General features: G+C 52.6%; 10 protein-coding genes across 10 annotated transcripts in view; 8 read left to right on the top strand and 2 right to left on the bottom strand.

Moving 5' to 3' along the window:
• Window positions 1–1,686: 1,686 nt before the first annotated feature.
• Z517_00938 (uncharacterized protein) lies at window positions 1,687–3,589 on the bottom strand (the record flags this gene model as incomplete). Its single annotated transcript, XM_013433900.1, has 6 exons — window positions 1,687–2,048; window positions 2,150–2,427; window positions 2,498–2,864; window positions 2,944–3,227; window positions 3,299–3,351; window positions 3,416–3,589. 6 exons carry the CDS (start codon window positions 3,587–3,589, stop codon window positions 1,687–1,689), a joined length of 1,518 nt encoding a protein of 505 aa, XP_013289354.1.
• Window positions 3,590–4,078: 489 nt separating this feature from the next.
• Z517_00937 (uncharacterized protein) lies at window positions 4,079–8,280 on the top strand (the record flags this gene model as incomplete). The annotated part of the gene is made up of 5 exons (XM_013433899.1): window positions 4,079–4,176; window positions 4,236–4,433; window positions 4,511–5,343; window positions 5,421–6,580; window positions 6,652–8,280. The coding sequence occupies 5 exons, from the start codon at window positions 4,079–4,081 to the stop codon at window positions 8,278–8,280; spliced, it is 3,918 nt and encodes a 1,305-aa protein (XP_013289353.1).
• Window positions 8,281–8,614: 334 nt separating this feature from the next.
• Window positions 8,615–9,956, bottom strand: Z517_00936 (uncharacterized protein; the record flags this gene model as incomplete). The annotated part of the gene is made up of 3 exons (XM_013433898.1): window positions 8,615–9,161; window positions 9,223–9,719; window positions 9,780–9,956. 3 exons carry the CDS (start codon window positions 9,954–9,956, stop codon window positions 8,615–8,617), a joined length of 1,221 nt encoding a protein of 406 aa, XP_013289352.1.
• A 343-nt stretch (window positions 9,957–10,299) lies between these two features.
• On the top strand, window positions 10,300–11,283 carry Z517_00935 (uncharacterized protein; the record flags this gene model as incomplete). Its single annotated transcript, XM_013433897.1, has 1 exon — window positions 10,300–11,283. The coding sequence occupies one exon, from the start codon at window positions 10,300–10,302 to the stop codon at window positions 11,281–11,283; it is 984 nt and encodes a 327-aa protein (XP_013289351.1).
• A 752-nt stretch (window positions 11,284–12,035) lies between these two features.
• Window positions 12,036–14,229, top strand: Z517_00934 (uncharacterized protein; the record flags this gene model as incomplete). The annotated part of the gene is made up of 3 exons (XM_013433896.1): window positions 12,036–12,806; window positions 12,897–13,415; window positions 13,486–14,229. 3 exons carry the CDS (start codon window positions 12,036–12,038, stop codon window positions 14,227–14,229), a joined length of 2,034 nt encoding a protein of 677 aa, XP_013289350.1.
• Window positions 14,230–14,546: 317 nt separating this feature from the next.
• Z517_00933 (uncharacterized protein) lies at window positions 14,547–15,842 on the top strand (the record flags this gene model as incomplete). Its single annotated transcript, XM_013433895.1, has 4 exons — window positions 14,547–14,582; window positions 14,643–14,817; window positions 14,902–15,047; window positions 15,129–15,842. The coding sequence occupies 4 exons, from the start codon at window positions 14,547–14,549 to the stop codon at window positions 15,840–15,842; spliced, it is 1,071 nt and encodes a 356-aa protein (XP_013289349.1).
• A 614-nt stretch (window positions 15,843–16,456) lies between these two features.
• Window positions 16,457–17,599, top strand: Z517_00932 (uncharacterized protein; the record flags this gene model as incomplete). The annotated part of the gene is made up of 1 exon (XM_013433894.1): window positions 16,457–17,599. The coding sequence occupies one exon, from the start codon at window positions 16,457–16,459 to the stop codon at window positions 17,597–17,599; it is 1,143 nt and encodes a 380-aa protein (XP_013289348.1).
• Window positions 17,600–18,000: 401 nt separating this feature from the next.
• On the top strand, window positions 18,001–19,106 carry Z517_00931 (uncharacterized protein; the record flags this gene model as incomplete). The annotated part of the gene is made up of 3 exons (XM_013433893.1): window positions 18,001–18,053; window positions 18,116–18,310; window positions 18,395–19,106. 3 exons carry the CDS (start codon window positions 18,001–18,003, stop codon window positions 19,104–19,106), a joined length of 960 nt encoding a protein of 319 aa, XP_013289347.1.
• Window positions 19,107–21,646: 2,540 nt separating this feature from the next.
• On the top strand, window positions 21,647–23,296 carry Z517_00930 (uncharacterized protein; the record flags this gene model as incomplete). Its single annotated transcript, XM_013433892.1, has 2 exons — window positions 21,647–21,836; window positions 22,149–23,296. 2 exons carry the CDS (start codon window positions 21,647–21,649, stop codon window positions 23,294–23,296), a joined length of 1,338 nt encoding a protein of 445 aa, XP_013289346.1.
• A 425-nt stretch (window positions 23,297–23,721) lies between these two features.
• Z517_00929 (uncharacterized protein) overlaps window positions 23,722–25,707 on the top strand; it is a gene marked incomplete at both ends in the record, with an annotated part of 2,495 nt that continues 509 nt past the window's right edge. Inside the window, 3 exons of the mRNA XM_013433891.1 lie at window positions 23,722–23,860; window positions 23,922–25,114; window positions 25,208–25,690. Of these exons, the coding sequence (XP_013289345.1) occupies window positions 23,722–23,860; window positions 23,922–25,114; window positions 25,208–25,690 (1,815 nt within the window). The remainder of the gene's footprint in view (window positions 23,861–23,921; window positions 25,115–25,207; window positions 25,691–25,707) is intronic.

Here is a 25,707-nt window from a genome sequence, read left to right as displayed (position 1 = left end):
ACTCTCTGGCGCTCGCTCACACTCAAAACATCGCTTGGCGTGGTGATACACCCACAATATTCCCTGTCTGCCACCTTTCCTATGAGGGCCAGTAGTAGTAGAAGCAATTCCATTCACTGACTGACTGATCGACTGACTGTATGAGTTAGTACCCTTGCCCGTATTAAGCAAACCGAACATCAGATAGTAGTAGTAGCAGTAGGAAGGTGGGCCCACCTATAGTGAGCACACATAGCGGTGACCTGACGCCAGACGATTAATAAGGAATGCCACGCAAAGTAGTTGGTAGTAATTATCAGATACAGCAACGCTGTGCAGCTATGTAGTCGGTCAAGAAGTGGTAGTAGGTGGCAAGACTAATCGAGGCATTCGGAGTAATATCACATAGCCAAATAGGTGGTTAGTAGCTATAGATACTTTACGGGATACTGCATAGATAGTACAGTGCTGATGATGCATGTCGACGCAGCATCTTGCAAGGTTTGAATTGAAGGACGCATCAGTGTGGCCAATGCGCATCCAAGGTGCATCAAATCCGTATCTAAACAGCTAGGGGTGGGCAAGATCGCTAGTAGATAGATAGTGTAGGGCATTATTAAGAGTTGTACAGGCCAAATTCAGGCTCGAGCGAGGGGCCGACAACTTGAAGGTACCTACGCTGGGAATTGATCTCAATCTAAGCTAAGAAGTTGAGTTTGATCTGGGTTGGGCGGGGAGAGAGGCTGCATTCCATCCTGATGGTAAGGCAAGCGGATTTTGAATCATGTCGAGAGAAGCTCTGCAGCAGTGTCAGGTCGACACTTGCTTTTTGCAAACATTCTTTTCTGACCGGTTGGCCAGTAAGTGACATGCTTGTCTAGTGTTATGCCTGGTGAGTACTACACTCGGAGTGATTGACCCAGTACATGGCAGTAGGTACATATCGAACTGATACTACATCCGTCATAGACCGTATCAGTGCAGTAGTACACTCATGTCCCGTTCTACAAATTAGAGAACTCCTTGGACGAGAATGTGTGGGGAGCAGAGGATAGACATCACTGGCCAGACTAACTAGTTAAACTAACTGCTCCTCGATCCTTCATCCAGCACACTGCTAATATAGAGTGTCGACCACCAATTTCGTGCAAAGGGTTACATATTGAAATGAGTGTGTTGTTTCGATAGCACACTTCCGTGAAGTTTTGCCCACTAACTGCCAAAATGAAACGAGTCACGAAATTCGCTCGAAGTGGTCTAGCTGCGCTTCTGGCCTAACTTGGTATTTCCCAAAACGGTGCTGCAACAGCGACTGACTACTAGTACTACTCGCAAAGATTGAGCGAAGACAATGAAATAGTGACCTTTAGTGTAGAAGACATTCCAACGGATGATTGCAACATGCCATTGCTCATCGCCTCATTGGACCGGGTCTCATAATTATATAGTACTTAGTAGGTACGCTCTCATCGTTACACTCTTTCAAAGCTAACTCCAGTTAACTACTTCACCATAGCTCATATACAAAACCGCAACTCAGGTGACGCGGGAAGCAGCGCTGACACCTGCGCTCCTCACGCTTTGCGTCCCTCTCTGGTCAGTAGAATGATAATCACTAAACAACTATATACTAGTACCCTAAAGCAAATGGTTTACTAAACAGCCACACACCCTTAAGCGAATACTAGCTGCCTCGATATATATATCTTACCACTTGTATATAAAATGTGGATCTGAGTCACCCAGCTCCGGCTGAGGTGGGATCGGATTTCCAGCCTCCTCTGCGCGCGCAAGTTGCTCTCTACGGCGCTTGTTCACCACCTTGATCCCAATCATCATACCCACAATTGCCAGGAACGCCACTCCCGCCATCCCCATGGCGACATACATCCCGCGGAGATATCGAGGTGCCGAGTCACTGGTGAAAATCTGACCAACAGCAACACCCGCTGTGTTGGCGAGGGTAGTTGTCGCACCCAACATGGTAGCTCGTTTGAAATGCCTTGCCACATTGTCATTAAGCCACATCAGTGAAGTACCGGTGTTTGCGTAGATGGCGGTTGCAACAACTGATGGAAATCGCGGTCAGCTTTCTTCTTGTCTGATATACAGCTCCCGAGCCTGCCTGCACAGCTCCGGTGTGCCGGGTGGCAATAATAACAAGACTTACCGAAGCAACCAAAATATCGAACACCGAGAGACTTGACCGACACCAAGATTGAGTAACCGATGATTAGAACCAGGAGATGAAAGGCGATGAAAGGTCCACGATAACCAGATCTATCGGATGCCCAAGCAATGAACAGACACCAACACATTCCCCAGAAATAGATTGGCACAGTCATCAAGTTGGCTTTGACACCGTGGTACCCCAAGCCACTGATGATCGAGGGAAGAAATGTGGTGAAGGAATACAGGGAGATGTTGATAGAAAATTGGTAGATCCAGCTGTTCCGAGAGTGATCAGTGACAACAAACACGGCCAGGCAGAAAGAGCAGCGGGGCTTTTGAAACTTACAAGCAGTACCACTTGGGGTCTTTGATCACCTTGATGACTTCGGTCCAGCTAAACTTTTCATCGTAACCCCAGTGAGGATCATTGTCGTATCTAGCCCTCATGATCTGCTTCTCCTCGGGACTGAGGAACCAAGCATCAACCGGCGAGGTAGGGAACAGGAACCAAAAGGCCGGTACGAGGACGATGGTGATCAGTCCCTCGACGACAAACAGCCACCGCCAGCCCTCGAAATTGCCCGGGCCACGCAGTTGGCAGAGCCCATATGCCAGAATGCCCCCAAAGGCGCTCGAGCATGCTGAAAATGCGAAAATGACGGCGGATCGCTTTGCCCGCTCCTCTTTCTTGTAGACGAGTCCCAGATAGACATCTATCGCGGCGGAGAAACGTCGTCAGTCGTAAACACATCCCCCAAGAGAGGTCTGAAATTCAAAAACTGGGGCGCTCACTGATGCACGGGATCAATCCAGCTTCGAAGGCACCAATCAATAGCCGACAGGCATACAAGCCCTTGTAGTCTTGAATGAAGCCCATTCCAAGACATGCGATACCCCAAGAGAAGGCACAGACGGAGAGGAGCGGTTTCGCACCAACAATCTTCAATAGGACAGCGACTGGGGTCTCAAAGGGTACGTAGGTGGCAAAGAGGAGTGTTGTCGCAGTACCAAATTGGTTACCAACGAGGCCGATGTCAACGTCCATGCCGGCGACTTTGGCATTACCAATGTTACTCCTGCGGGTGAGGTGAACGAGTCAACCACGAGCTCTCTGTCTGACATTACATCAAAATGGACGGGTGCATACCGATCGAGATTGGCCGACATGTAGAAAAGTCCCAGGAGACCAATAGCGTAGAACTGTCAAGGGATCAATCAGCACATGGTCTCGCGACGGCCGGGCGACAAGCGAGGGAGAGCCCACATCGAATTTCCTCATCAGCTTCCTCTCCTTGACAGGGTCGATATAGAAGGTAGAAATTCCTGGCGTATCGACGCTCTTGCACTCGTCGACAACGGTCTTTTCGGTGGCGGTGGCAAGCTTAGGCTCGACTGTGCCTAGGTCCTGCAAAGGACTATGGTTACTTGTCTCAGTCATGCTTGCAATTCGTCAAGATTTTCGCCCACAGAGCTCTCCACCAAATAGATTGTGACGTGTTGCGAGAAGATTATGAGCTGTTCAAGAGTCGCCATCGACAAGACGTGGGGACTGGATTATAACATAGTCCGACACATCAACTTGTCCTATGACCTACACGGGGTCGAAGCCAACTGGAGTTGTGTATGCCACGATCGGGCTTCCTTTGACGAGTCCCGGCCTTTTGGACTAAAGTCTAAGATAGGAAAGATCGGTATATGGCGCAGGTCGCCGAGGGATAGTGATAGGAATGTGGGCCCGGCATAAACGCCCATCAATCCCGAAAGAGCGCGAGGACATGCCTTGGCCTGAAATGCCCAGTACTCCTTCTCTCGTGGTGAAGTCCGCGGTAGAAGCTCTCTTAAGACAGATTGCCAGCGTTGTCATGGCTAAGAGAGCGTTCCATAGACCCAAATCAACCCTTTGATATTTGGTGCCTGGATTTTGGTGATGGGGTCCTACGACAACCGTTCCACGACGCTGGCAACAGAGTTGGATTGTCCAGGAGTTCGAATTGCAGTTGACCGGGGAGGCACCTTTTGTGACTTGTGAGACAGAATACACTTGTTTATTTTTGCTGTAACTGACCCGGTGTGTCGGAATATAGCTGGGCACGGATTCCTGGGCGGGAGGATGCACTGGTATTTAAACTTCTCTCAAATGCCCCTGATCAGTACGAGGATGCCCCTACGGAAGGCATTCGAAGGATACTTGGCATCGCCAGGGGCAAAGAAATCCCAAAGGGCGCTCTCATCGATCTCGATGGAGTCGAGTCTATTCGCATGGGCACAACGGTAGCCACCAAGTGAGACAGACCTATCCCTCGTTTTTGATGAGCAAACAAAACGTGGGAAGGAAAATACGCTGATTCTTTGTGACCAGTGCACTCCTCGAAAGACAGGGCGAGCGCGTGGCTCTGATGATAACCAAGGGATTTCACGACTTGTTGGTCATTGGAAATCAGGCTCGGCCCCATCTGTTCGATCTGTCCATCACCAAGCTTGATGTGCTGTATGAGACGGTGGTCGAAGTCGATGAGAGAGTCACCGTGGAGGGCTTCTCTGAAGATCCCGATCCGTTGCCTATCGACGTGAGCTCAGATGTCGGGCTCGTGGAAGGTTTAACAGGCGAGGCAATCCGCATCCTCAAGCGACCTGATCTGGACGCCGTTACCAAAGACTTGCACAGGCTTTGGAAAGAGGGCTATCGAGATATCGCTCTGGCACTGCTCCACTCATACGCCTATCCGAATCATGAAGCAGCCATTGCCAAAATCGCCCGCAGTATGGGCTTCAACGTCTCCGTCTCATCCGAGTTACAGCCTATGATCAAGATCGTGCCTCGAGCTCAGTCAGCGACGGCAGATGCCTATCTGTCCCCAGTCATTACGCGCTATTTGAACAGCTTTCGAACCTCGTTCAAAGGTCACCTTCTCGACAAAAACGCAAACAAGTTCCTCCTCTGCCAGTCTGATGGCGGGCTAACTCCCATCAACGCATTCACGGGCCTTCGAGCCATCTTGTCAGGCCCAGCAGGCGGTGTTATTGGCTGTGCAAAGACTTGCTTTGACCACGAGTCACGCACGCCCATCTTGGGCTTCGACATGGGAGGCACGAGCACGGACGTGTCACGGTTCAGCGGGGAGTTTGAACATGTGTTTGAAACAACGACGGCCCAAGTGACCATCCAAACACCTCAACTCGATGTTCAGACTGGTAAGTGTTTATCTAGTAACTCGTACTTAGTTACTATCATTGCATTATGATCCGTTGCTGAAACTGGTTTTTCACAGTCGCCGCTGGTGGAGGGAGCCGGCTGTTCTACAGCAATGGCCTCTTTGTAGTCGGGCCAGAATCCGCCGGGGCTGATCCTGGACCCGCGTGTTATGCAAAGGGGGGGCCACTCACAATCACCGATGCCAACTTCTTCCTCGGGCGCATCTTGCCAGATTATTTTGCTCGTCCCTTGGACATGGCCGTGGTGGAGAAGCGGTTCCTGGAATTGACCACCGAGATCAACTCGCAAAGACAAGATGTCTTGACCCCTGAGCAGGTTGCCATGGGGTTCTTGCAGGTCGCCAACGCTGCCATGACTCGCCCGATTCGCTCTCTCAGCGAAGGCCGCGGGTTTGAAACCTCTTCTCATCATCTCGTCTGCTTCGGAGGCGCCGGTGGCCAACACGCCACTGCCATGGCACGGGATCTGGGTATCAAGCGAGTCATCATCCATCGATATTCGAGCATCTTGTCGGCGTACGGCATGGCTCTGGCAGATGTCGTCGTCGATCTTCAGGAGCCCGAGTCTGTCGTTTTCTCCTCGGCTGCCGCTCAAAGGATCCAAGGACGTCTCGAGGTGTTGAAGGAGCGGGCGATCGGCCAGCTGGTTTCCCAGGGTTTCCCAGCCGACAGAATTACCTGCGAGAGCTATCTCAATATGCGTTACCGCGGCAGTGACAGTTCTCTCATGATCCAGTCGAGCCCCGATCAAGGGTTTGACACAACTTTTATAACCCGGCACAGGCGCGAATTTGGGTTTGACCAGCCACGAGAAATATTGGTCGACGACATTCGGGTCCGAGGAATCGGAAAGGGAACGGATCTCCCCACCGCCAGTCCTTTTTCTGAGCTGAATCAGATCCAGGGCTCATCGATCCCGACGCCAGCATTGGGCGACGAATTCGTTCGAAAAGTGTATTTCGAGAAGCAGGGCTGGGTAGATGCCAGAATCTACCATCTCAACACCACCCCGAAAGGCACGCGACTGCGTGGTCCAGCCCTGGTGGTCGATGAGACGCAGACAATCGTCCTCGACCCCGACAGTCAGGCAAGCATTTTATCCGAGCATGTTGTCATCGAATTGCTGGATACAAAGGATGCGGATATCGGGATCGAGGAGATCGACCCTATCCGCCTCTCCGTTTTTGGTCATCGATTCATGAGTGTTGCCGAGCAGGTGAGAAGACGTCTCTCTCTCTTTTGTGGGAGAACTGAAAGTGTTTCAGAGAAACTAACGCTCGCTTTCAGATGGGAGAGACACTCCGGAAAACCTCAATCTCGACCAACATCAAGGAACGTCTCGACTACAGTTGTGCAGTATTTGACGCCAGTGGTAGACTGGTCGCCAACGCACCCCATATTCCGGGCCACTTGGGTTCCATGAGCTACGCAATCCGCTATCAAGCCGAACGCTATGCCAAAGGTGAGCTCAAGCCCGGCGACGTTCTACTCGCCAATCATCCCTGCGCGGGTGGCACGCATCTCCCCGACCTTACGGTGATAACACCCGTGTTCGATGATGATGACCACCCCAATGACATCCTCTTTTTCGTCGCCAACCGAGGTCACCACGCGGACATTGGCGGGATGGCGGCCGGTTCGATGCCACCCAATTCCACCGAGTTGTGGCAGGAAGGCGCCGCCATCGAGTCTTTTAAGCTGGTCAATCAAGGTGTTTTTGACGAGGAGGGTTTGATACACCTCTTATTTGAGGCCCCCGGCAAATACCCGGGCTGTTCTGGCACCCGGACTTTGAAGGACAACATCGCAGATCTCAAGGCCGGGATTGCCGCCAACCAGCGAGGCATCAACCTCATTCACGGACTCATTCACGAATATACGTGGCCTGTCGTCGAGTTCTACATGGACGGCATTCAGAAGAATGCCGAGAACACCATCCGTGCACTCCTCAAGGTGTTCAGCAAGAGATTTCGAGGACGGCCCCTGCGCGCCGTTGACCATCTCGATGACGGGACGGCTCTCGTTCTGAACATCACCATCGATCCCCAAGATGGTTCGGCCAAGTTCGACTTCACCGGGACCGGGCCAGAAGCCTGGAACAATCTGAATGCTCCTCCGGCGATCATGTTCAGTGGTATCATGTACTGCCTTCGGACGATGGTGGCCGCGGACATCCCGCTGAATCAAGGCTGTCTGACGCCGATCGAGGTCATCTGTCCACCGAATTCAATCCTCAAGCCAAATTTGAAGGCAGCGACGGTCGGCTCCAACGTCGAGACCTCTCAGCGGATCGTGGACGTCATCTACAAGGCCTTCCGCGTTGCCGGAGCCAGTCAAGGGACGTGCAACAACTTGACATTCGGCTACGGCGGTACCGACGACGAGGGCCGTGTTGTCAAGGGGTTCGGGTACTACGAAACCATCGCCGGAGGCTCAGGCGCCGGAGCCGACTGGGACGGTCAGCACGGAGTTCACACGCACATCACGAACACACGGATGACGGACCCAGAAACGTTGGAAAAGCGGTACCCGGTCTTGCTGCGCGAGTTCTCCATCCGGGCCGGCAGTGGCGGCGCCGGCCGTCACCGCGGAGGCGACGGTTGTGTGCGAGATATCGAGATCCGCCGCCCGATGCAGGTCAGCATTCTATCCGAACGACGTGTCATTGCGCCCTACGGCATGGCTGGCGGGGAGGAAGGCGCGCGGGGAATCAACCTCTGGGTTCGAAATGACCCGGACGACCGCTCCACCAGAACCATTAGCCTGGGTGGTAAGGCAAGTGTGGATATGAATGTTGGCGACCGCATCGTTGTCCTGACGCCAGGCGGTGGCGGTTATGGCGTCTCGCCGGATAAAGTCGCGGAACCCGAGCTGGAGACTGAGTTCACAATAAAAGACCGGGTGAGACTGTTTTGAGAAAGAACATTTATAGGGAAACCCCCCCCGGGCGGGGGACAGGGAATGTGAGTGTCAGTATTCGTCCCTTGTTCGCCAATTTGTCTTTTGCATCAACGGTCTATAATAGAAAAAGCCTATTTTGAATTCTAGATCTAGGACGAGCACACAAATAAAAACACATATGATCATTTGTCTCACTGATGTCTACCAAACATGATGTTGAGAAACACACATTTCTACTGGGCGGCCGCGTGTCTGTTGCTCTTCATCGCTGAAGCCTGCGAACGACTTGATCGATTGCGTTTGCTACGTACGCAACATTGTGCGTGTTCACTGTATTTTCACGTCCCCGTCAGTGCGTGCACAAGGTCAAGGATTTGATGAACAGCTCACAGCCAGCGATGGATATTCGGCCCGAAGCAAGCATGTAGATACTGTAATCTTTTCTGAGCAGCTCAACTTGCGCCGGGGTCAATCCAGTGTAGGAGAACATGCCGATCTGATCCACGACGTGTCTCCAATCGCCGGGAGTTTCCAATGCGCGCAGGGCCTCGTATAACGCGGATCGCATGGCTCGAATGCGTCCACTCATTGTTTGGAGGTCGATTTTCCACTCGTCGAAGAGAGCCTGATCGCGTAGCACGGTTGCCGCAATGCGCGCCCCATAGACAGGAGGTGTTGATATCTCGCCCCGCGTAAGCCGTGCGAGTTGAGAGCGGACGTTCGTTACCGAATCAGCCGCCGTCGACGTGACCAGGTGGAATGCGCCCACTCGCTCTCCATACAGACCCAAGTTCTTGGCGAATGATTGTGCGACGCCGAATTCCAGCGTCTGTCTGGAAAGAAAGTGCCTGATCGGCCAAGCATCCTCGTCAAGAGAACCGGTAGCGAACCCTTGACTTTGTGTGCGTGTCTGTCAGACTCTGATGGCGCGAGTAGAGGCCGTGGATATCGACTCACTAAGCACAGTCGAAGAAGGGTAACAACTTCTTGGTCTCACAGAGGGCCGCAATTGCCTTCCATTTTTCTCGGGAGGGATCGATGCCGGTAGGGTTGTGGGCGCAAGCGTGAAGAATAATGACATCTCCGGCCATGGCTTCCCTCTGTATCGCGTCCACCATACCGTCAAAGTCCAAAGACCTCGAGGTATTTTCGTAGTAGGGGTAGACTCTCTGTTGAATCTTGTCATCTACCAGAGTCCAGATCAAGTGATGATTGTCCCATGTCGGGTCCGAGATCCAGACTTGCTTCGGTTGGGTCGTGTCGGCGAAGAATCTGGCCCCGAGGTGATTTGCGCCCGTCCCCGAAATGCACTGAACCGACGCAATGCGGGAGCACATGCTTTCGTCATCTGTACCAAAAACGAGCGATTGGGCGGCTGTGATGAACTCGGCGTGACCGACAATGGGAAGGTACTCGTGGTTCACCGTTGGATCGGCGTCAAGTCTCGACTTGGCCTGTTCCGAATTAGTAGACGAATGTAGTCTGAAATTCGAACGGCTAGGAGAGTTGCTGACCTTCTTGACGACAGGCAAGACCCACGGCTCACCATTGTCATCTCTGTACACTCCAGAGCCTAGACTGACTTTGTTGGGAGATGTGTCGGCATTGTAAGCTGTCGTCAGGGCGAACGCGGCATCTGATGGCGCCAGCGGAACTGCTGAGAACAGCGATCCGATCGATCTGGTCGCCATCTATAATCCGGTTGGTCGTTCTGGGAGGCTGGAAAGTAGAAAGCGTGTAAGAGAGGAGCGTATAGTCGAGGTCGAGGTCAAGGTCAAGGTCACTGGTATTCGACCGTGCTCTTGTCTGATATTGCCTCGAGCGAGCTTCCATATCGTCTTCACCAACTTCACTCGGTCTTCAAGCACGAAATGCCGAGGGGGAAATTCTCAAAAACCGAAGCCTGACAGACCTTGGTACGAATCGGTGACTTTAAGAAGCCGTGGGCGTCCTGTTGCAGGTCCAGCATACCACTTGGAGAGGCCCTAGCTTGTCACCTAGCACTCGTGAAACAAGCTCTTAGGGGACACAACGATGGCCTCTATCTCTGCCAGCTCAGTACCACCTTCTGGGATTTGGTGCCCAGCTGTGACATTCTTCAATCCTGTCACGGAGGACCTCGATCTCGAAGCGCAGTCCAAGTATTACGAGTACCTGAGTACGACCGGTCTCGCCGGCCTTGTCATTCTCGGCACGAATGCCGAAGCCTTTCTCTTGACGAGAGAAGAACGATTCCAGCTCATCCAAATAGCGCGGGCGGCGACCGGGCCGAACTTTCCCATCATGGCCGGTGTTGGATCCCACTCAACGCGTCAGGTATTGCAGTTGATAGACGACGCAGCTCAAGCCGGGGCCAACTATGCCCTGCTTCTTCCTGCAGCCTACTTCGGAAAAGCAACCACGCCAGCGGTTATTGTGGACTTTTACGACCAAGTTGCTCGAGAGTCTCTTCTGCCTATTGTCATATACAATTTTCCTGGAGTTTGCAATGGAGTCGATCTGGACTCGGAGCTGATCACCAAAATCGTCAAGCGGAATCCGGGAAAGATCGTGGGCGTCAAACTGACCTGCGGCAGCGTAGCCAAAATCGTTCGCCTGGCAGCGAGTTTCCCTTCTTGTGACTTTGCTACGTTCGGTGGCCAGTCGGATTTCTTACTCGGTGGTCTTGGAGTCGGCTCGAGTGGGTGTATCGCCGCGTTTGCGAATGTGTTTCCCAAAACCATTTGTCGAATACATCAGCTCTACAGTCACGGCAGGATTCGTGAAGCTCTGAAGCTACACCAGAGGGCGGCTTTGGCGGAAAGCCCAATCAAGTCCGGGATCGCTGCCACCAAATACGCCGTGGCTACATACTCGGCGCCGGCGGCGGGGATCACAGAATGTGAAGAAAAGCTCTTGCCTCGACGCCCATACCAAAAACCCAGCGAAGAGGTCAAAGCTGGAGTTCGTGCGGCAATGGACTCACTTGCGAACATCGAAAGGTCGCTAGTTTCGACGTCACCTAGTCCCAAACTCTGATCGTACGGACGCTGTTGGCCCGATCGAGATGTTTGTAAAGTCTGTTGATATGCATTGGAAAGATGCATGAAATCTTGTGGCGCATTAGCCGGTCAATGATTGGTTGCTGTCTTATCAATCCAAGATTCCAAGTCCGGCCAAAAGTCATTAATTAGATTAACCTCGGAGATTATGTAATAGAGACGCTCGCTACTTCCGGGCGGTGCTCGGGATAACCATAAGATAAGCCGGAACAGCCTTGGATCCTGGGGCGAAAGGCACTCCTTCTCTACTGCTTTGCTGCACACCATCGAGCCCTAAACCATCTGTGGTCGAGGCCCTGGAATGGGACTGGATGGGCGGACAATCTCTTCTGGCAGCTGCTTTACCAGAAATGCTACAAGCAAAAGGGTCTTAAGAGGTACCTCGTGGATCGAAGAAACCGCAGCGATGAGCAATATCAATACTCAGGATATGTCTCGATCTCGATCTCGATCTCCGAATGATGACGCTGTCACAATACCAGTTGCAAAGAGAGTGAGACGTGATGGAGCGTGCGTAGCATTCTCTCCAAGCATAATAATCAACAACGTGGGACTTGATCATCTAACTCACCCTCTAGCTGCGTACGCTGCCATTCTCACAAGATCAAATGTTCACGCGAGCAGCCTTGTCGGAATTGCGAGCAGTCCAAAACTGCCGTGTCATGCGTGTACCCCACGAAAGATCGGAAGATCCTCGTACATGAAAGGTTTGTTCGCAATTGCTGCCACATGACAGACACCTTCTTTTGTTTGGGACCGCTAAAAAGATGCCATCTCAGCCAGATAAGTCGGCTGGAGGAAGAGAATGCGAGATTGAAAGCAGCAGTCCGCCGGCATGCGGCCGCTGGCGACACAACCAGCAACAACGTCCCACCATCCAAACCTATCGCGCCCATGCAGAACCACGACGACCAAGAGCAGCAGCAGGAGTTGGAAAGCCCCGGCAATGCCGACGTGGTAATATCGAATCCATTGGTCGAGGATCGTGCCTGGTTTGTCCATGATTCTACCTCGTCGCAAGCCGCCTATGTCGGGGAGGCATCATGCACTGCCTTCGGCACCCGTTTGTACCAGTACCTCGACCGTAACACCTCTCCTTCGCCCATTCCGCGGGCGCGCCTGGTGGGTGACGAAGTGCTATCACAGAACATTTTCACAGAATACGCGCTTCCCCCACGTGCTCATGCCGTGTTCCTCATCCGTGTGGCCATTCGTCTCGTGGGGCTGGACTATCACTTGATGATGAGGAAGCAAATCTTGGAACAGCTCAACCAACTCTATGTCGGTCGGCTCACCATAGAGCAGGATCCCCTTCTGGCCTGCCGTCTCTTTACCATTTTCGCTCTGGGGGAGCTGTACACCAACAAAGCAAAAGAGAGCCAAAAGGTTCAAGGCGCGCCAAACGTGCCTGGTCTGTGGTTCTTTGTCCGTGCCATGAGTCTCTTTCAAGAGATTCGTGAGGAAGCCACCGTGTCCTACATCGAAGCCCTGCTCCTCATCGTAAGTCACATAGAGACACATTCTGACTGGTTTCCTGTGGACGCACTCGAGACCTTGGGCATCCCAAGTCCGGCTAACATATTTGCCCAGTCCATCTACTCTCTAGCCTTGAACAGAGCAAATTCGGCATACGTCTACGCTGGAACCGCGCTTCGGTTGAGCCTAACGCTGGGTCTCCATCACAACGTCCCTCAAAATCAAATGTTCAGTCCGATCGAGCGAGAACGCCGCATCCGAGTCTGGTGGACGGTCTACATCTTTGACCGCATTTGGAGTTCCAAACTAGGCCATCCCATCATGATACGAGACGACGACATTGATGTTGCCATACCATCCATGAAGGGCCTCAGCGCTGCAGAAATGGCCGAGTTCTCCGAGCCCGAGCACCTTATCGCCAATGTGCATCTAGCGAGGATCACAGGAGATATTATGAACCATATCTACAACAAAAATTGCCGTCGCCAGGTCTTCGTTCAAAGCGTGCAAAAAATCTTACGCAGATTGAGGTCATGGGCCGAAACCCTCCCCGAGGTAATTCGGCTGCAGCAGGACCCAACTCGCAGGTACACGGCCAGACATGTGGCGTCCCTTCATCTCTGTTTCAATCAGGTATGCAGTCCCTGGAGTAGTAGATCTAGTGATGATCCTTCCCATGTATATTGACTCCCAAAAACAAAAGTGTGTCATACTTACGACGCGGCCGATCTTGTTTTACGCCTTGAAATCAAAGCTCCATTCCAATTTCGAGGGACTAAATGGTGAGCCACCACCACCTATATCGACCATCACCACCGCCCTAGCTGAGGCGTGTGTTCATGCCGCGCGAAGCTCGAATCAAATTCTCGACCAGCTTTGGGTCGATGGCTCGCTTGCCACATTCGGGTTTTTTGACGCGCAGTACCTCTTTTCGTCGACCCTGGTCCTGCTCATTGAAACACTGTTGCGGCCCGACACGTCTGATTCCGAGGCTGTGAGCACGGCGATTTATCTATTGAAAACCATCTCAGAGGAGGGCAATCTACCGGCCTACAGATATTACGGCCACCTCATGCAACTACAGACCACAATAACCGCCTTTCAGACAAAAAGCTTGCGACAACCGGGAGAAGGTCTCGATCTGATGCAGGACGGACTGGAAACAGATGTAGCAGTCGAGTCTCTCCCGACCGCTTTGCCAGCACCCGTGGGGGACGGCCTGTGTCAGGATGCCAACGCGACTTCAAACGCACTGATTACTGGGTCTGCGCTCGACGATCCCTTCCTCCAAAATTTTCTCGCTTATTCGGATTTACAATGGCCAGCGACAATTGAAGGTCTCGGGGCGATTGGCGGTAGTTCTATCTCACCTCCACAATGGGTTTTCGAATGGGATACGCAGAACCAAGACCTGTACGGAAGTGAACCACTGACCAGAGACGATTGATCTCAGATTCCTGCGAAGGCGCATCTAGGCCAAAGACGCGGAGGTGCAATCACCTCTTTCCCCTTTCAAAATTGTATACCCTGTTCTCTCTTAACGTCTGGCTTTAGTCACAGCACAGAGATTCGGCCTAAGCAGTCCCTCTGCCGAGATATGCTCATGCAAGTGAGCAATGCGTGTTGGGGCCGTCAGTCTGATGGTAAGCGCCCCGCCACCCGCCTCAATGTGCTATTATTATTGCAAGCTCGCCGAGCAGAAATGTTGGTATGGTGTCATCTAATGCTGCCACACGCTCACGTCTGGATCTAGCGACTGTCGAGATGCTTACCGTCGAATGCAGTGGCACCCCTTATGAGGTGTGTAAAGTTTGATCCTATCTCACGTCCCTTTAGCTGGATACTGACCATTTCGTTCAGGTTGGATATGACCATGGGCACGCAGCCAGACATGCAATTGCACGCTCCGTCGACTTTTACTCTGGTCTGTTTGTTCGTTATAGTAAACGTCAGTGGCCCCAAGTACGGGAGGTTGCCCGTGAGTTCGGTGTCGAGATCAGTCGACGATGGCCTCGGTACTATGAAGAGATGCGAGGTATGGGAACAAAACCGCCAGTTCCAAGACCTCCGTGGGCAGAACAAGCCGAGTTGCAGCAGACTGATCGCCATGTGACCAAAGGGATCGCCAGTGGGAGTCAGCTCGACTTACTCGACATAATCGCGCTGAATGTGCGGACCGAGATCGCTTTCGGGCTCTTCAGCGACGGATGTACAAGCCTCTACTGGAGGACGAAGGGCAATACGTTTCTCGCTCAGAACTGGGATGTATGTGGCACCCTCACGGAGAACAGCAACACACAAATTTTTGGGTTTCGCTGACCTGTGTCCCTTGCTTGACGCGTGCAGTGGATGGAAGACCAAAAGCAAAACCTGATTCAGTTGAGCATCATCCAACCTGGACAGCCCATGATCAAAATGATCACCGAAGCAGGCATCATCGGCAAGATTGGTTTAAACTCGTGTGGTGTCGGAGTCTGTCTGAATGCGATCCGGGCGTCCGGCGTGTCCACGGCTGGCATTCCAATCCACCTAGGTCTGCGCATCGCTCTCGAACAGATGTCCGCACGGGCCGCGGTCCAGTTACTGCAAGCTCACGGGATGGCTAGTTCGGCCCACCTCCTCATCGCCGACTCGGAAGACGCAACCGGTTTGGAAGTGACAGCTACCACCGTCTCAGAACTCAACACGGATGACCGAGGTCGGATACTCCACACAAACCATCTGCTCGGTGTCCATCCTGGCGTCACAGAGCCGAAATGGCTACCAGATTCCGAACACCGCCTCGAGCGCATCCGTGTACTGACGGACGAGCTTCATTCCAATCTCGTCAGAGATGCCTCTGCCGGCGCTGATTGTCGAGAACCGACGTGGAGGGAGGTGGAGTCGATTTTCGAGGACGAAGACAACTGGCCCGCAGCAATTTGTCGATCCCCCAACCCCAGCCAGGGCAGTCACAGTGCCACTTTGTTCAACATAATCATGGATTTGAAGGCACGACGGGCCGTAGTGAGAGTGGGAAGACCGTGCCAGGAGGATGAAAAGATAGAGATGAGCTTCTGACCAAACGAGTGAAAGGGGCCCCTTTTTCTCTCTTCTCATCCAAGTCAAAATACCCAAGTAGTGGTGGTCCCGAGGTTTCCTTCCAACAATGACCTGGAGATTTTATCGATCCTGGTGTCTAGCAGCTTATCCGACGGTTACAGGTAAAAAATAAGCATGATGCTTTCCAAGCACGAAGACCTCAAGGCGAGTGACCTCGTCGACAGACATTCGTTAATTGAAGCGGCTACGTGTGTATCAACAGCCACAAAAAAAAACCAAAAAAAACAAGGCAGAATAAATCGGTATAAGAACGAACTTGGCCGCTAACGCCCCCTCTTGTCCGTGGGCTGCTCCACGAAACTGATCGGTGTAAGGTCATTCGTTTCCGGTGCCCCGAATTCCGTGGCCGAAACCCGATGTTACAGGAAGGTCCACCCTTTCGTCTAATCTAACGGCATCGGATGAAGTCGCGGGCGGGTCACAGAGTCAACCGCATAAAGGACCCCCGGGGGCTTGATAGACCTCCGAACAACCTCGATTACAATCAAAAAGTGCCGCAGAGATGGAGAGATGAACGAGGTCTCTCCCCCCTCCTTTTCTCGTCTGCAAAAGCGCCTTATCATGCCCATCCAATGGGTTCAAAATTCCCACCAGCTGCGGCGTCCTCAATGAATATCGAAAAGCCAACTGTATTGTTCATCCACTCTTCCACGGGCGCCCAAGATGCGACCAGGTGGGCCGGGATCGCGCAGAGATTTGAGGTGCTCGAGTACGACTGCTCTACGGTGGCCGAGTTCATTTCACGTCTCAAAACGCCCAATCATCCCTACACGCGAATAGAAGCACTCGTCTGGACAGGCTGGCTGAAGGCCGGACCGTATGCTGCACAATCCGAACAGCTCCTGCGTGGGGAGCCGCTGGAGCTGATGCCGGATACGCTGAAGCTGATCAGTTGTTCGGGACACGGTTACGACCATGCGGATGTAGACCGAATGAGCGAGCGCGGCATCCTCTTCTGCAACACGCCGAACGCGTGCACCGAGGCGACGGCGAATGTGGGAGTCGCGTTGATCCTCAACGTGTTCCGATATCTCTCGTTTGCCGAGAGATGCGCTCGCACCGTGACGACGGGCGGCTGGCAGAGGAGCCGGATGCTGGGTTCTGTCGCCCAGGATCCGGCGGGTCAGGTGCTGGGGATTGTCGGCATGGGATCGATCGGGCGGGTGATTGCAACCAAGGCGGCGGCGGCCTTGGGCATGAAAATCCATTATCACAATCGCCGGCGGCTGAGTGACCAGGAAGAGATGGTCGGGCCGGGTCACCGGGCTGTCTATCACGAGTCCATCCACTCGCTGCTGAGAGCGGCCGACTGCATCTGCCTGGCTTGCGGATGCACCCCGGAAATGCGCCACATGCTATCCACGGAAGAGTTCAACCTGGCCAAACCGACCGGTGTACGCGTCGTGAATGTCGGCCGTGGTCCCCTGATCGATGAGGCAGCGCTGCTCAAGGCCATGGAAGACGGCAAGGTGACGGGTGTCGGGCTCGACGTCCACGAGGACGAGCCCAACATCAACTCCCGACTACTGGATAACTACATGGTCACGGTATTGCCTCATGTGGGCACGTGTAGTCGGTCCAGTTGGGTCAATATCGAGTGCCAACAGCTCCGCGATCTGGAGGAATTCTTCTTTGGGTCGGGTAATCCTGTCAACGGGGTCAATAGAGATCAACTGAGAGGTCAATTACTGGGCAAGACGACCATCAGATGTTAAATCAGGCGGCGGAGCCATGTCTGCCAGAGGGTATTACGAAGAAAAACACCAGCTGAGCATGTCTCAAGGGCCTGGGAATTCTAGTGGGCAAACTGGCTTGAAAATCCCAATGTACAAAGCCTCGACCGCACAAATTAATTGTGGCTGTATCTTTCTAGTGATAAACAAGACTGGATTACCCTCTTACTTCGGCGATTTTCCTCCTTCCCCGATGAACGAGGTATCGATAAAGACCCACTATATCCAACCTCCGTGGCGCCCTTCCCGCCTGGCGCCCTCAGTCAAACCCTATAAAGAGCTCCCAGGAAGGATATTTAGGTGGCAAAGCCTCCCTCCTCATGTAGCTCATCCGGACGGCGGATAATTCCGACTGCCATCTATAGACAGTGTTGTTTACAGTCATGAAGCGCGTTCTGGTAGGATATGGGATCGATCTGGACGCCATCAGCGGCTGGTAGGCTTAAAAAAAAACCCCCCGCTTGAACGATCTCTCGAGTCTGATTCGATGATTTTCAGGATCAATACCAGAAATGGATCGCCCGCATCACCGACAGATGTCTCGCGCGGAGTCTTCGGGGCGACTTGTGGCACGGATCGTCTCCTGCGGTTGTGGGAGAAGTATAATATCAGGACCACCTGGTTCGTTCCGGCACATACGGCTGTTTCGTTCCCTGAGGCGGTGCGAAAGGTCCGAGACGCTGGACATGAAATGTGAGATTCCTATTCATTCCTCTTCGTTTTTGAGTACCATTTCCAAGCCCCCTCCCGGTCATTAATTGCACAACATCTGTATAGAGCGCTCCACGGATGGACGCACGAGTATGTGACGACACTCGGGGAGGACCAGCAACGAGAAGTGCTTCGCGAGTCGATCAAAGTCTTGACGCAATTATGTGGCAGGAAGCCAAAGGGATGGACGGCGCCGGGCTTCGAAGCCTCGCGTCAAACAGTGCAGCTTCTGGAGGAGTTCGGGCTCGAGTACGACCACAGCTTCATGTACCACGACGCTCTCCCATACTGGCTGCCGTACACGCCGACCTGGAAGGAGACGACCATGATGGCGGCCGACAGAGATGGAGATGGAGACCCGGTCGCACCGTCAACCTGGATGGAAGGCATGTCGGAGCTGAAGCCGAGTTCGATCGTCGAGATCCCCGCCAACTGGCACCTGGATGATTGGCCACCCTTCCAACTGAACCTCAAGCAAGCCAGTACCCATGGGTTCGTCGACCCCTACGTGGTGGAGCGCATGTGGAAGGACCAGTTCGACTACTACTACCGTGAGTATGACCAGTTCATCTTCCCAATCTCGATCCACCCGCAGGTCAGCGGCAAGGCGCACATCATGCTCATGCACGAGAGGTTGATCAACTACATCAACGGTCATAGCGGCGTCGAGTGGTGCACCATGGCCGAGATGAACCGGGAATTCCGAGAGGGTCGTTTGGCAGGGACAACGGTCTGTGGCGGTGTGCCAGTGACTGAAGCGCCTGGTATCATGGCTTGAAAGCAAGCCGCATTTTTTTTTTTTTTTTTGACGAGATTATCACTGGCCGCCATTACATTTCTACGACATGTGATGGCTACTCGGGCGACTAGGCTCACTCATGTCCCGTCTATTGCCAGGCATTGACGAAAAGGAGCGGATCGCGAGTAGTGATAAATGTTGGCCAGGTGCCAGGTATGCAGGGCGACTTGACGAATATACCGCAGTTTGCTCATCACCTTGGTGGTTGTGATTTGGTTGTCAGTATTGATTGACCTTGTGCCAGTTTCGTGGTGGTTGGCTCGACATGCTGTAGTTTGGCGTTTGGACTATTACGCGCGATTCAACGAGGGTGGCACTCCCTTGAACCTCCGTCTCTCATTCCCTGTCGCCGTCCCGCCCGATGGCCGACGTGATGTTTCACGCAGCTTCAAACGATATACCAGCCCTTAGAAAACTATTTTCTTCGGGAAAGGCCTCTGTAAACGATCGCACCAGCGCGCGGGATGGACGCCATTGCACGTCGCGGCCGCTGCGGGAAATTTGGAAACCTTGCAAATATCTACTCGCGCACAATGCAAATGTCACAAGGAGCTAGCTACCTGGGACTTGTTCCGTTGCACTTCGCCGCCGCATATGGCCACTTGAACACGATCAAAATGCTCGTCGGACATTGACAGCGATCCAGAAGTGTGCTTGGGCCAGGCAGGCAGGCAGGCAGGCAGGCAGGCAAGCAACCAAGGCTAACATTGTCTGTAAAATCTTAATTCCGAAGAATCCATCCCTGAGAGAGTGCCAAGCAAAAAGGTAAAAATTTTGGGGGGTTGCCTCAACTGTAAATGATGTCATCGGTGGATCTTGCTCCAAATGTTAGTACGGCGTTATACTACAGTTGGCTAGCCTCCAGTGGAAGCTACATCCAATAAGATCAACTACAACGCGTAATGCTCTAACGTGATTTGATGGATTACGTATTAAATCACTAAGCGCCAAAAGATTGAAGAGCTTGGTTGAGACCGCGGATATTGCTGATTAGATTCTATGGCACATCATGTCTGGGATTCTGATCGTTCCGACGAATTCTGGAGAAAGGAAGCACTGTCAACTTGTAAGTGAATCGTACGGTTTTGGCTAAAGCAATTTTTGCTCAGCAGATGTACAGTATGGCCGTATGTTGCCACAATGTCCACATAGATAATGATCAAGGACCATGATCGCGCAGATCACAACCACCCTGATACCCAATGAACATTAGAACACTTCTGAGACCGAGCCGTAGCCTGTTCGGTGGAGCCCTGTATAGAAACTCTCCTGAGCTCAGAAGCTTGTTTCAGTGGCGGGAGAATTGCGGCAACTGGCTCGACTGGTGATGGCTGCTACTTTCGCATCGACGAAATTACGGCTGCGCTGGCCTGATTAAAAATTCTTTTAATCCTCTCATCTCTATTTGATCTCATTTTCCTATATCTTCATGCGCTAAACGTTCAGCGCGCCATCAAGCCTGATCGACAAAATGTTACACATCGATTGTACCACCTCCGCCACTAAACCTTCTATCGCGACCTTTACCACTGAAGCTCTTCGCGCCCACTGTAAGATGCGACGTCCGATTATTCCTTTCCTATCATTCCATGGTGGCTCGAATCGCCATGGTCCATCTCCGGAATGATGGTGTTCATTATTGGCAAGAGTTTAAGCTCCTGGTTATGTGGTCCGCGAGATAACTGCACAGCCGCTGGCGACTGCAGAATACATTAACAGCATTATTATTCGACGAGAAGACACTGTTATACGCATGGCTCATTTTACGAGTGATAGTAACGCCTTCATTGCGCGTTTGATTATGCGGTCGCAGGTCAACGTTACTGACGCCGACCAATGCGAGTGTGGGGCAATCATGCGCTACGGCGTCCTCTTGAGACTGCGGACGGACTCGACCATCGACATGTTTGCAATTCCGAAGAGAGCGCCATTTCTCTCCCCATTCGGCATCCTACGTTCATTTACATAATCATGGGAGACTCAAATGAGACGGAGGCCTCATACTTACCTGGCCTGTGGGTGATGCAAGATTCCGTGGTACAGGAAAATGACAGCCCTTTCGATGGTCAACAGATCTGTTCGCCCTTTGCCGGGACCCCATTAAATATAGCAGATTGGCACAACACGTACGAACCTGTAACTGAGCCTCGGCGAACCCGGAAAAGACTACGGACGCTTTGGACGTCAGCGTGCGTACAATGAAGAACCGCCGGTTTGTGTGCATTATTCCGTCGAATGGAAGGTAATACCTTACTTAATGACAAACAAGTGTCCAAAAATTCCGAGCGCAACGTCGTGCTCGAACCTGCTTCGTTCTGGCAGATGATACTGCGTCCCCGCCTGGAAGGGTTGGTCGAGAAAGAGATGGGCCATGTGTAGAATGTACAGCCATACGAGACTAGCGTCGTCACGTCCGTGACTGCACGAGGGGAGCATGACTTGACACGAATTTGAGGGATTGGATATCGATTGGACGGACGTCAGTTCACAACTAATTGATTGGAGCATTCTGTTCCAGGATGGCAAGAAGTTACGAGTCGGTCTTACTTTCCACAACCGATCGCAAAACCAATCACCAACTGGTACAAATATCGCAAGACGAGGTGGACGTGGTCGGTCTTCAGCCACCCAGCAAATGCTTCAAGAGCGAAGCGCTCGCCTCCAGGCCGAAGAAGAGACGGAAGGGCGAGCCTCAACATGGACGGAAGTGTACCAGAAAATGCGATGTCCCGTTTTTGTGATGGTGCGTATCACGTGATATAATACTATTATATCACGTGATACGCACCATCACAAATCCCAGTGCTTTCCTTACCGACGACTTCAAATGACACTTGTCGGCGTGGCAGAAGCCTACCGGGCATGCGGCGAGGTCACGGGACGAGCCAAGCTATCCTCCGAGACGACGCGAGCCCCTCTGATCGAAAGGCTCGACGAAGGCTCCTTGCACGCCGTGCAAATTATTATCCTCCTTCAACCCTACAACCAGGTTGCGAAGCAAACGGTTTGACTGATACCTAGGCAAAATGCCACAACCTCTATCCGCACGGGACTCGCAGCCGCGAACCCCCGAAGACTACGCAATCGGCATTATATGCACTCTGGCGGTTGAGAAAGCAGCCTTTCAGGCAATGCTCGATGACGTCCACGATCCCCTCCCGACCGTCGAAGGCGATGAGAACAGCTACACATTTGGTAGGATCGGGACCCACAACGTCGTGGTTGCCTGCCTGCCCGCTGGCATGATGGGCAACAACTCAGCCGCAACGGTCGCGAAGGACATGCTCCGCAGCTTTCCGATAAAGATTGGACTGATGGTTGGGGTTGGCGGAGGCGTGTGGAGCAATAAGGTGGATATGCGACTCGGTGACGTGGTAGTCAGCCAGCCCGACGGAAAACACGGCGGGGTAGTGCAGTGGGACTTTGGGAAGATAGAAAAAGGGGGTATCTTCAAGCGAACGGGGTCACTCGACAAGCCACCACGGGTGCTGCTCAACGCGCTGCAAGACGTCAAGACAAAGCACATGATAGAGGGTGATAGTCTCGCCAAGCACCTCTCGCAAATGGCGGCAAATAAGCCTTTTATGGTGCAAACCTTCGGATATCAAGGTGCCGAGAGCGATCAGCTATACCAAGCCGCTTACGAACACATCGGCGGCGAGACGTGTGAGGAGTGCGATCCAGGCCAGGTGATCGAGAGGCTCCCGCCTCGAACTAGCTCGGCTCCGAAGATCTACTACGGCAACATCGCTTCCGGCAACGAAGTAGTGAAGCATGGCTTGACTCGAGACCGGATAGCAGCGGAAGAAGGAATAATATGCTTCGAGATGGAAGCAGCTGGACTAATGGACAGTTTTCCTTGCCTCGTTATCAGAGGTATCTGTGACTACGCAGACTCGCATAAGAACAAGAGATGGCAACCGTACGCGGCTAGTACCGCGGCGGCATACGCGAAGGAGCTGCTGTTGATGATACCAACGGCAGAGGTGGCGAAGACACAGACAGCGGACGAGACGATCAGGGCAGCGGATAACTACGACTACCGTCTGGAAGGCGCGTCCAAGCCGGTTGCACGGCTGATGTTTTACAATTATGGGTCTGTTCGTGGGAAGAACATATTGCAAAATACGACGATGTCTGGAAACTCGAATAGTTTGACCTTCAGTTAACTCGAAGGAAAGCTGCAAGTTATAGATAATAGGTAAAGGCTTAAATGTGTAAGAGCAAAATTGATAAACCCACTGCCTCCCGTAAATCGCTAGGCTCGACCATACGATAACCGTAGGTAATGAAAGTAGTGGTCGTTTACAACCCTTCAGTTTCGTTTCCTCGAACAGGCAGAGACAGAATGGAAGCAGTATGCGGGGGAAGGGCACCTTAGCTGAGCGGGGAGGCAGCTGTCCTGCGACGTGTTCTAGAACCTCGCCCCATCAGCCCATCTGCTTGCGATCTGCAGTCGAGCTGGGCGACTGCGCTTCATATCCCCACGAGACGACCCTTTGATGCACGCTCATACGGCTCTATCCTAGGGCGCACGCGTATGCTTACGTTGATTTTCACCTCCGAGTAGCTTCATGTCAATGAGTGCTTCACTATGGACACTTCGAGCCCTCGATTCGAATCGCGCGGAGAAGTTCAAGGCCATACTGTGATCCAAGGCTTGACAGCGCACAACCTCAAAATGTACCTCCAGGGCAGCAGCAAAGGCGGAGTCCCGCAAAATGAAAAGGATGGTTTGTGCACCCTTTGCTAAATTTACAATCTACTGCCTCCAGAAATCTGACAACTTCGCAGCTTGCCTCGGCACCCTCGGCTTCCGCGAGATGGACTCCCGCGAGCAAGACATAAGCCCCGCTGTCGAGCACACGTGTAACTGGCTGTTTGATACCCCCGAGTTTGAGAAATGGCGGGATCGCACAGATCTGACGGATAACCATGGAGTGCTCTGCATCAGAGGAAAGCCGGGAGCGGGCAAGTCAACATTGATGAGACATGCGCTGGAATACTGTAAAAGGAAATTCTCCGATCATCTAATCGTTGCGTACTTCTTCAACGCGCGAGGAAATACTCTAGAGAAGACTCCACTGGGTATGCTACGGTCAATTGTATACCAGCTATTGGACAAAGACGACCTGCTGTATGAACAGTTTGTCCATATCTTCCGCAAGAAGCAAATCACCAGTGAAGGCCGTGGGTGGGAATGGCGACAAGGAGAACTGAAGACTTTCATCGCTTCAGTAATCCAACAGTGGAAATCAAAGCCTTTACTTCTTTTTGTGGATGCGCTGGACGAGTGCAATGAGACAGACATTCAGGACGTGGTCGAATTTCTCGAGTTACTGAGCACCGAAGCAAAGAAATCTGACGTCACTCTGAGAATCTGTCTCTCTAGACGCCATCATCCGCCTCTCAGAATCACAAAGTGCATGGAGTTGATCGTCGAGAATCACTGCGACCATCGGGAAGATATTGCAACATATATCAAAACGAAGCTGGCGAAACGAGATGACGAAATCGAGGCCGAGATCGAGAGAAAGGCGGATGGGATCTTCATGTGGGTTGTCCTTGTTATTAAGCTACTGAACAAAGCCTCCCTCAAGGTGCAGGGCAAGAGAAAGGCCATGCGAGAAGCGCTAGAGAAGATTCCAGGCGAGCTAGAAGAGGTGTTCGGAATTCTATTTAACAAAGATGATGAAGACATGGCTGAGACAGTACTCATGTTACAGTGGGTATTGTTTGCCCAGCGGCCACTGAAGCCAGAAGAGCTTTATTCTGCTATTGAAACAGGAGACGAGGGGTTGTTGAGTCAGTCGGGCGTCGTTGACCACGATTCTATACAGCAAAGCATCGAGCACTTATCCAAAGGCCTAGTCGAGATACGACGCGGGGATACGACAACTGTGCGGTTCATTCATTTATCAGTTAATGATTTCCTTCTCCGGAACAAGAGGCTGCAGACGTTGGACCAGGCGCTGGAGCCGGATCCTGTAAGTGCTAGCCACCGCCGTCTCTGGGCTTGCTGTTTGTTGCACAATAGACAAGCCGGCATTATAGGTACGAAGGAGGTATATAAAGAACAGCATCGCAAGTACCCGCTTCTAGGGTACGCAGCCAGTCATATATTCGACCACGCAGAAAAAGTCCTAGCTGAAGATACAGCTGGACAAGCCGGCGCTGAAATCGGAAAGTGGCTAAGGGATGCCAATAGCTGGTTCAAATGGTGGAAAGGCTTTCTCAGTACTATTGATGCATATCACGGGCTTCAATACCTGGAAGCAAACATGGATGCGGGGCTATTGTATATGGTATCACTTCGTGGTTATAGAAGCTTAGTCAAGAACATCTTGGCTGAAGGTGGCGCCGACGTCAACGCTCAGGGCGGCGATTTCGGTAACGCGCTCCAGGCGGCTTCCTACCGCGCATACCAGCAGATCGTGGAGCGGCTACTCGAGGCGGGCGCCGACGTCAACGCTCAGGGCGGTCATTTCGGTAACGCGCTCCAGGCGGCTTCCTGGAGCGGAGACCAGCAGATCGTAGAGCGGCTACTCGAGGCGGGCGCCGACGTTAACGCTCAGGGCGG

The sequence above is a fragment of the Fonsecaea pedrosoi genome (assembly GCF_000835455.1).
Source record: "Fonsecaea pedrosoi CBS 271.37 unplaced genomic scaffold supercont1.1, whole genome shotgun sequence".
Taxonomy (NCBI): domain Eukaryota; kingdom Fungi; phylum Ascomycota; class Eurotiomycetes; order Chaetothyriales; family Herpotrichiellaceae; genus Fonsecaea; species Fonsecaea pedrosoi.
This window is presented reverse-complemented; position numbering and strand designations above follow the sequence as displayed.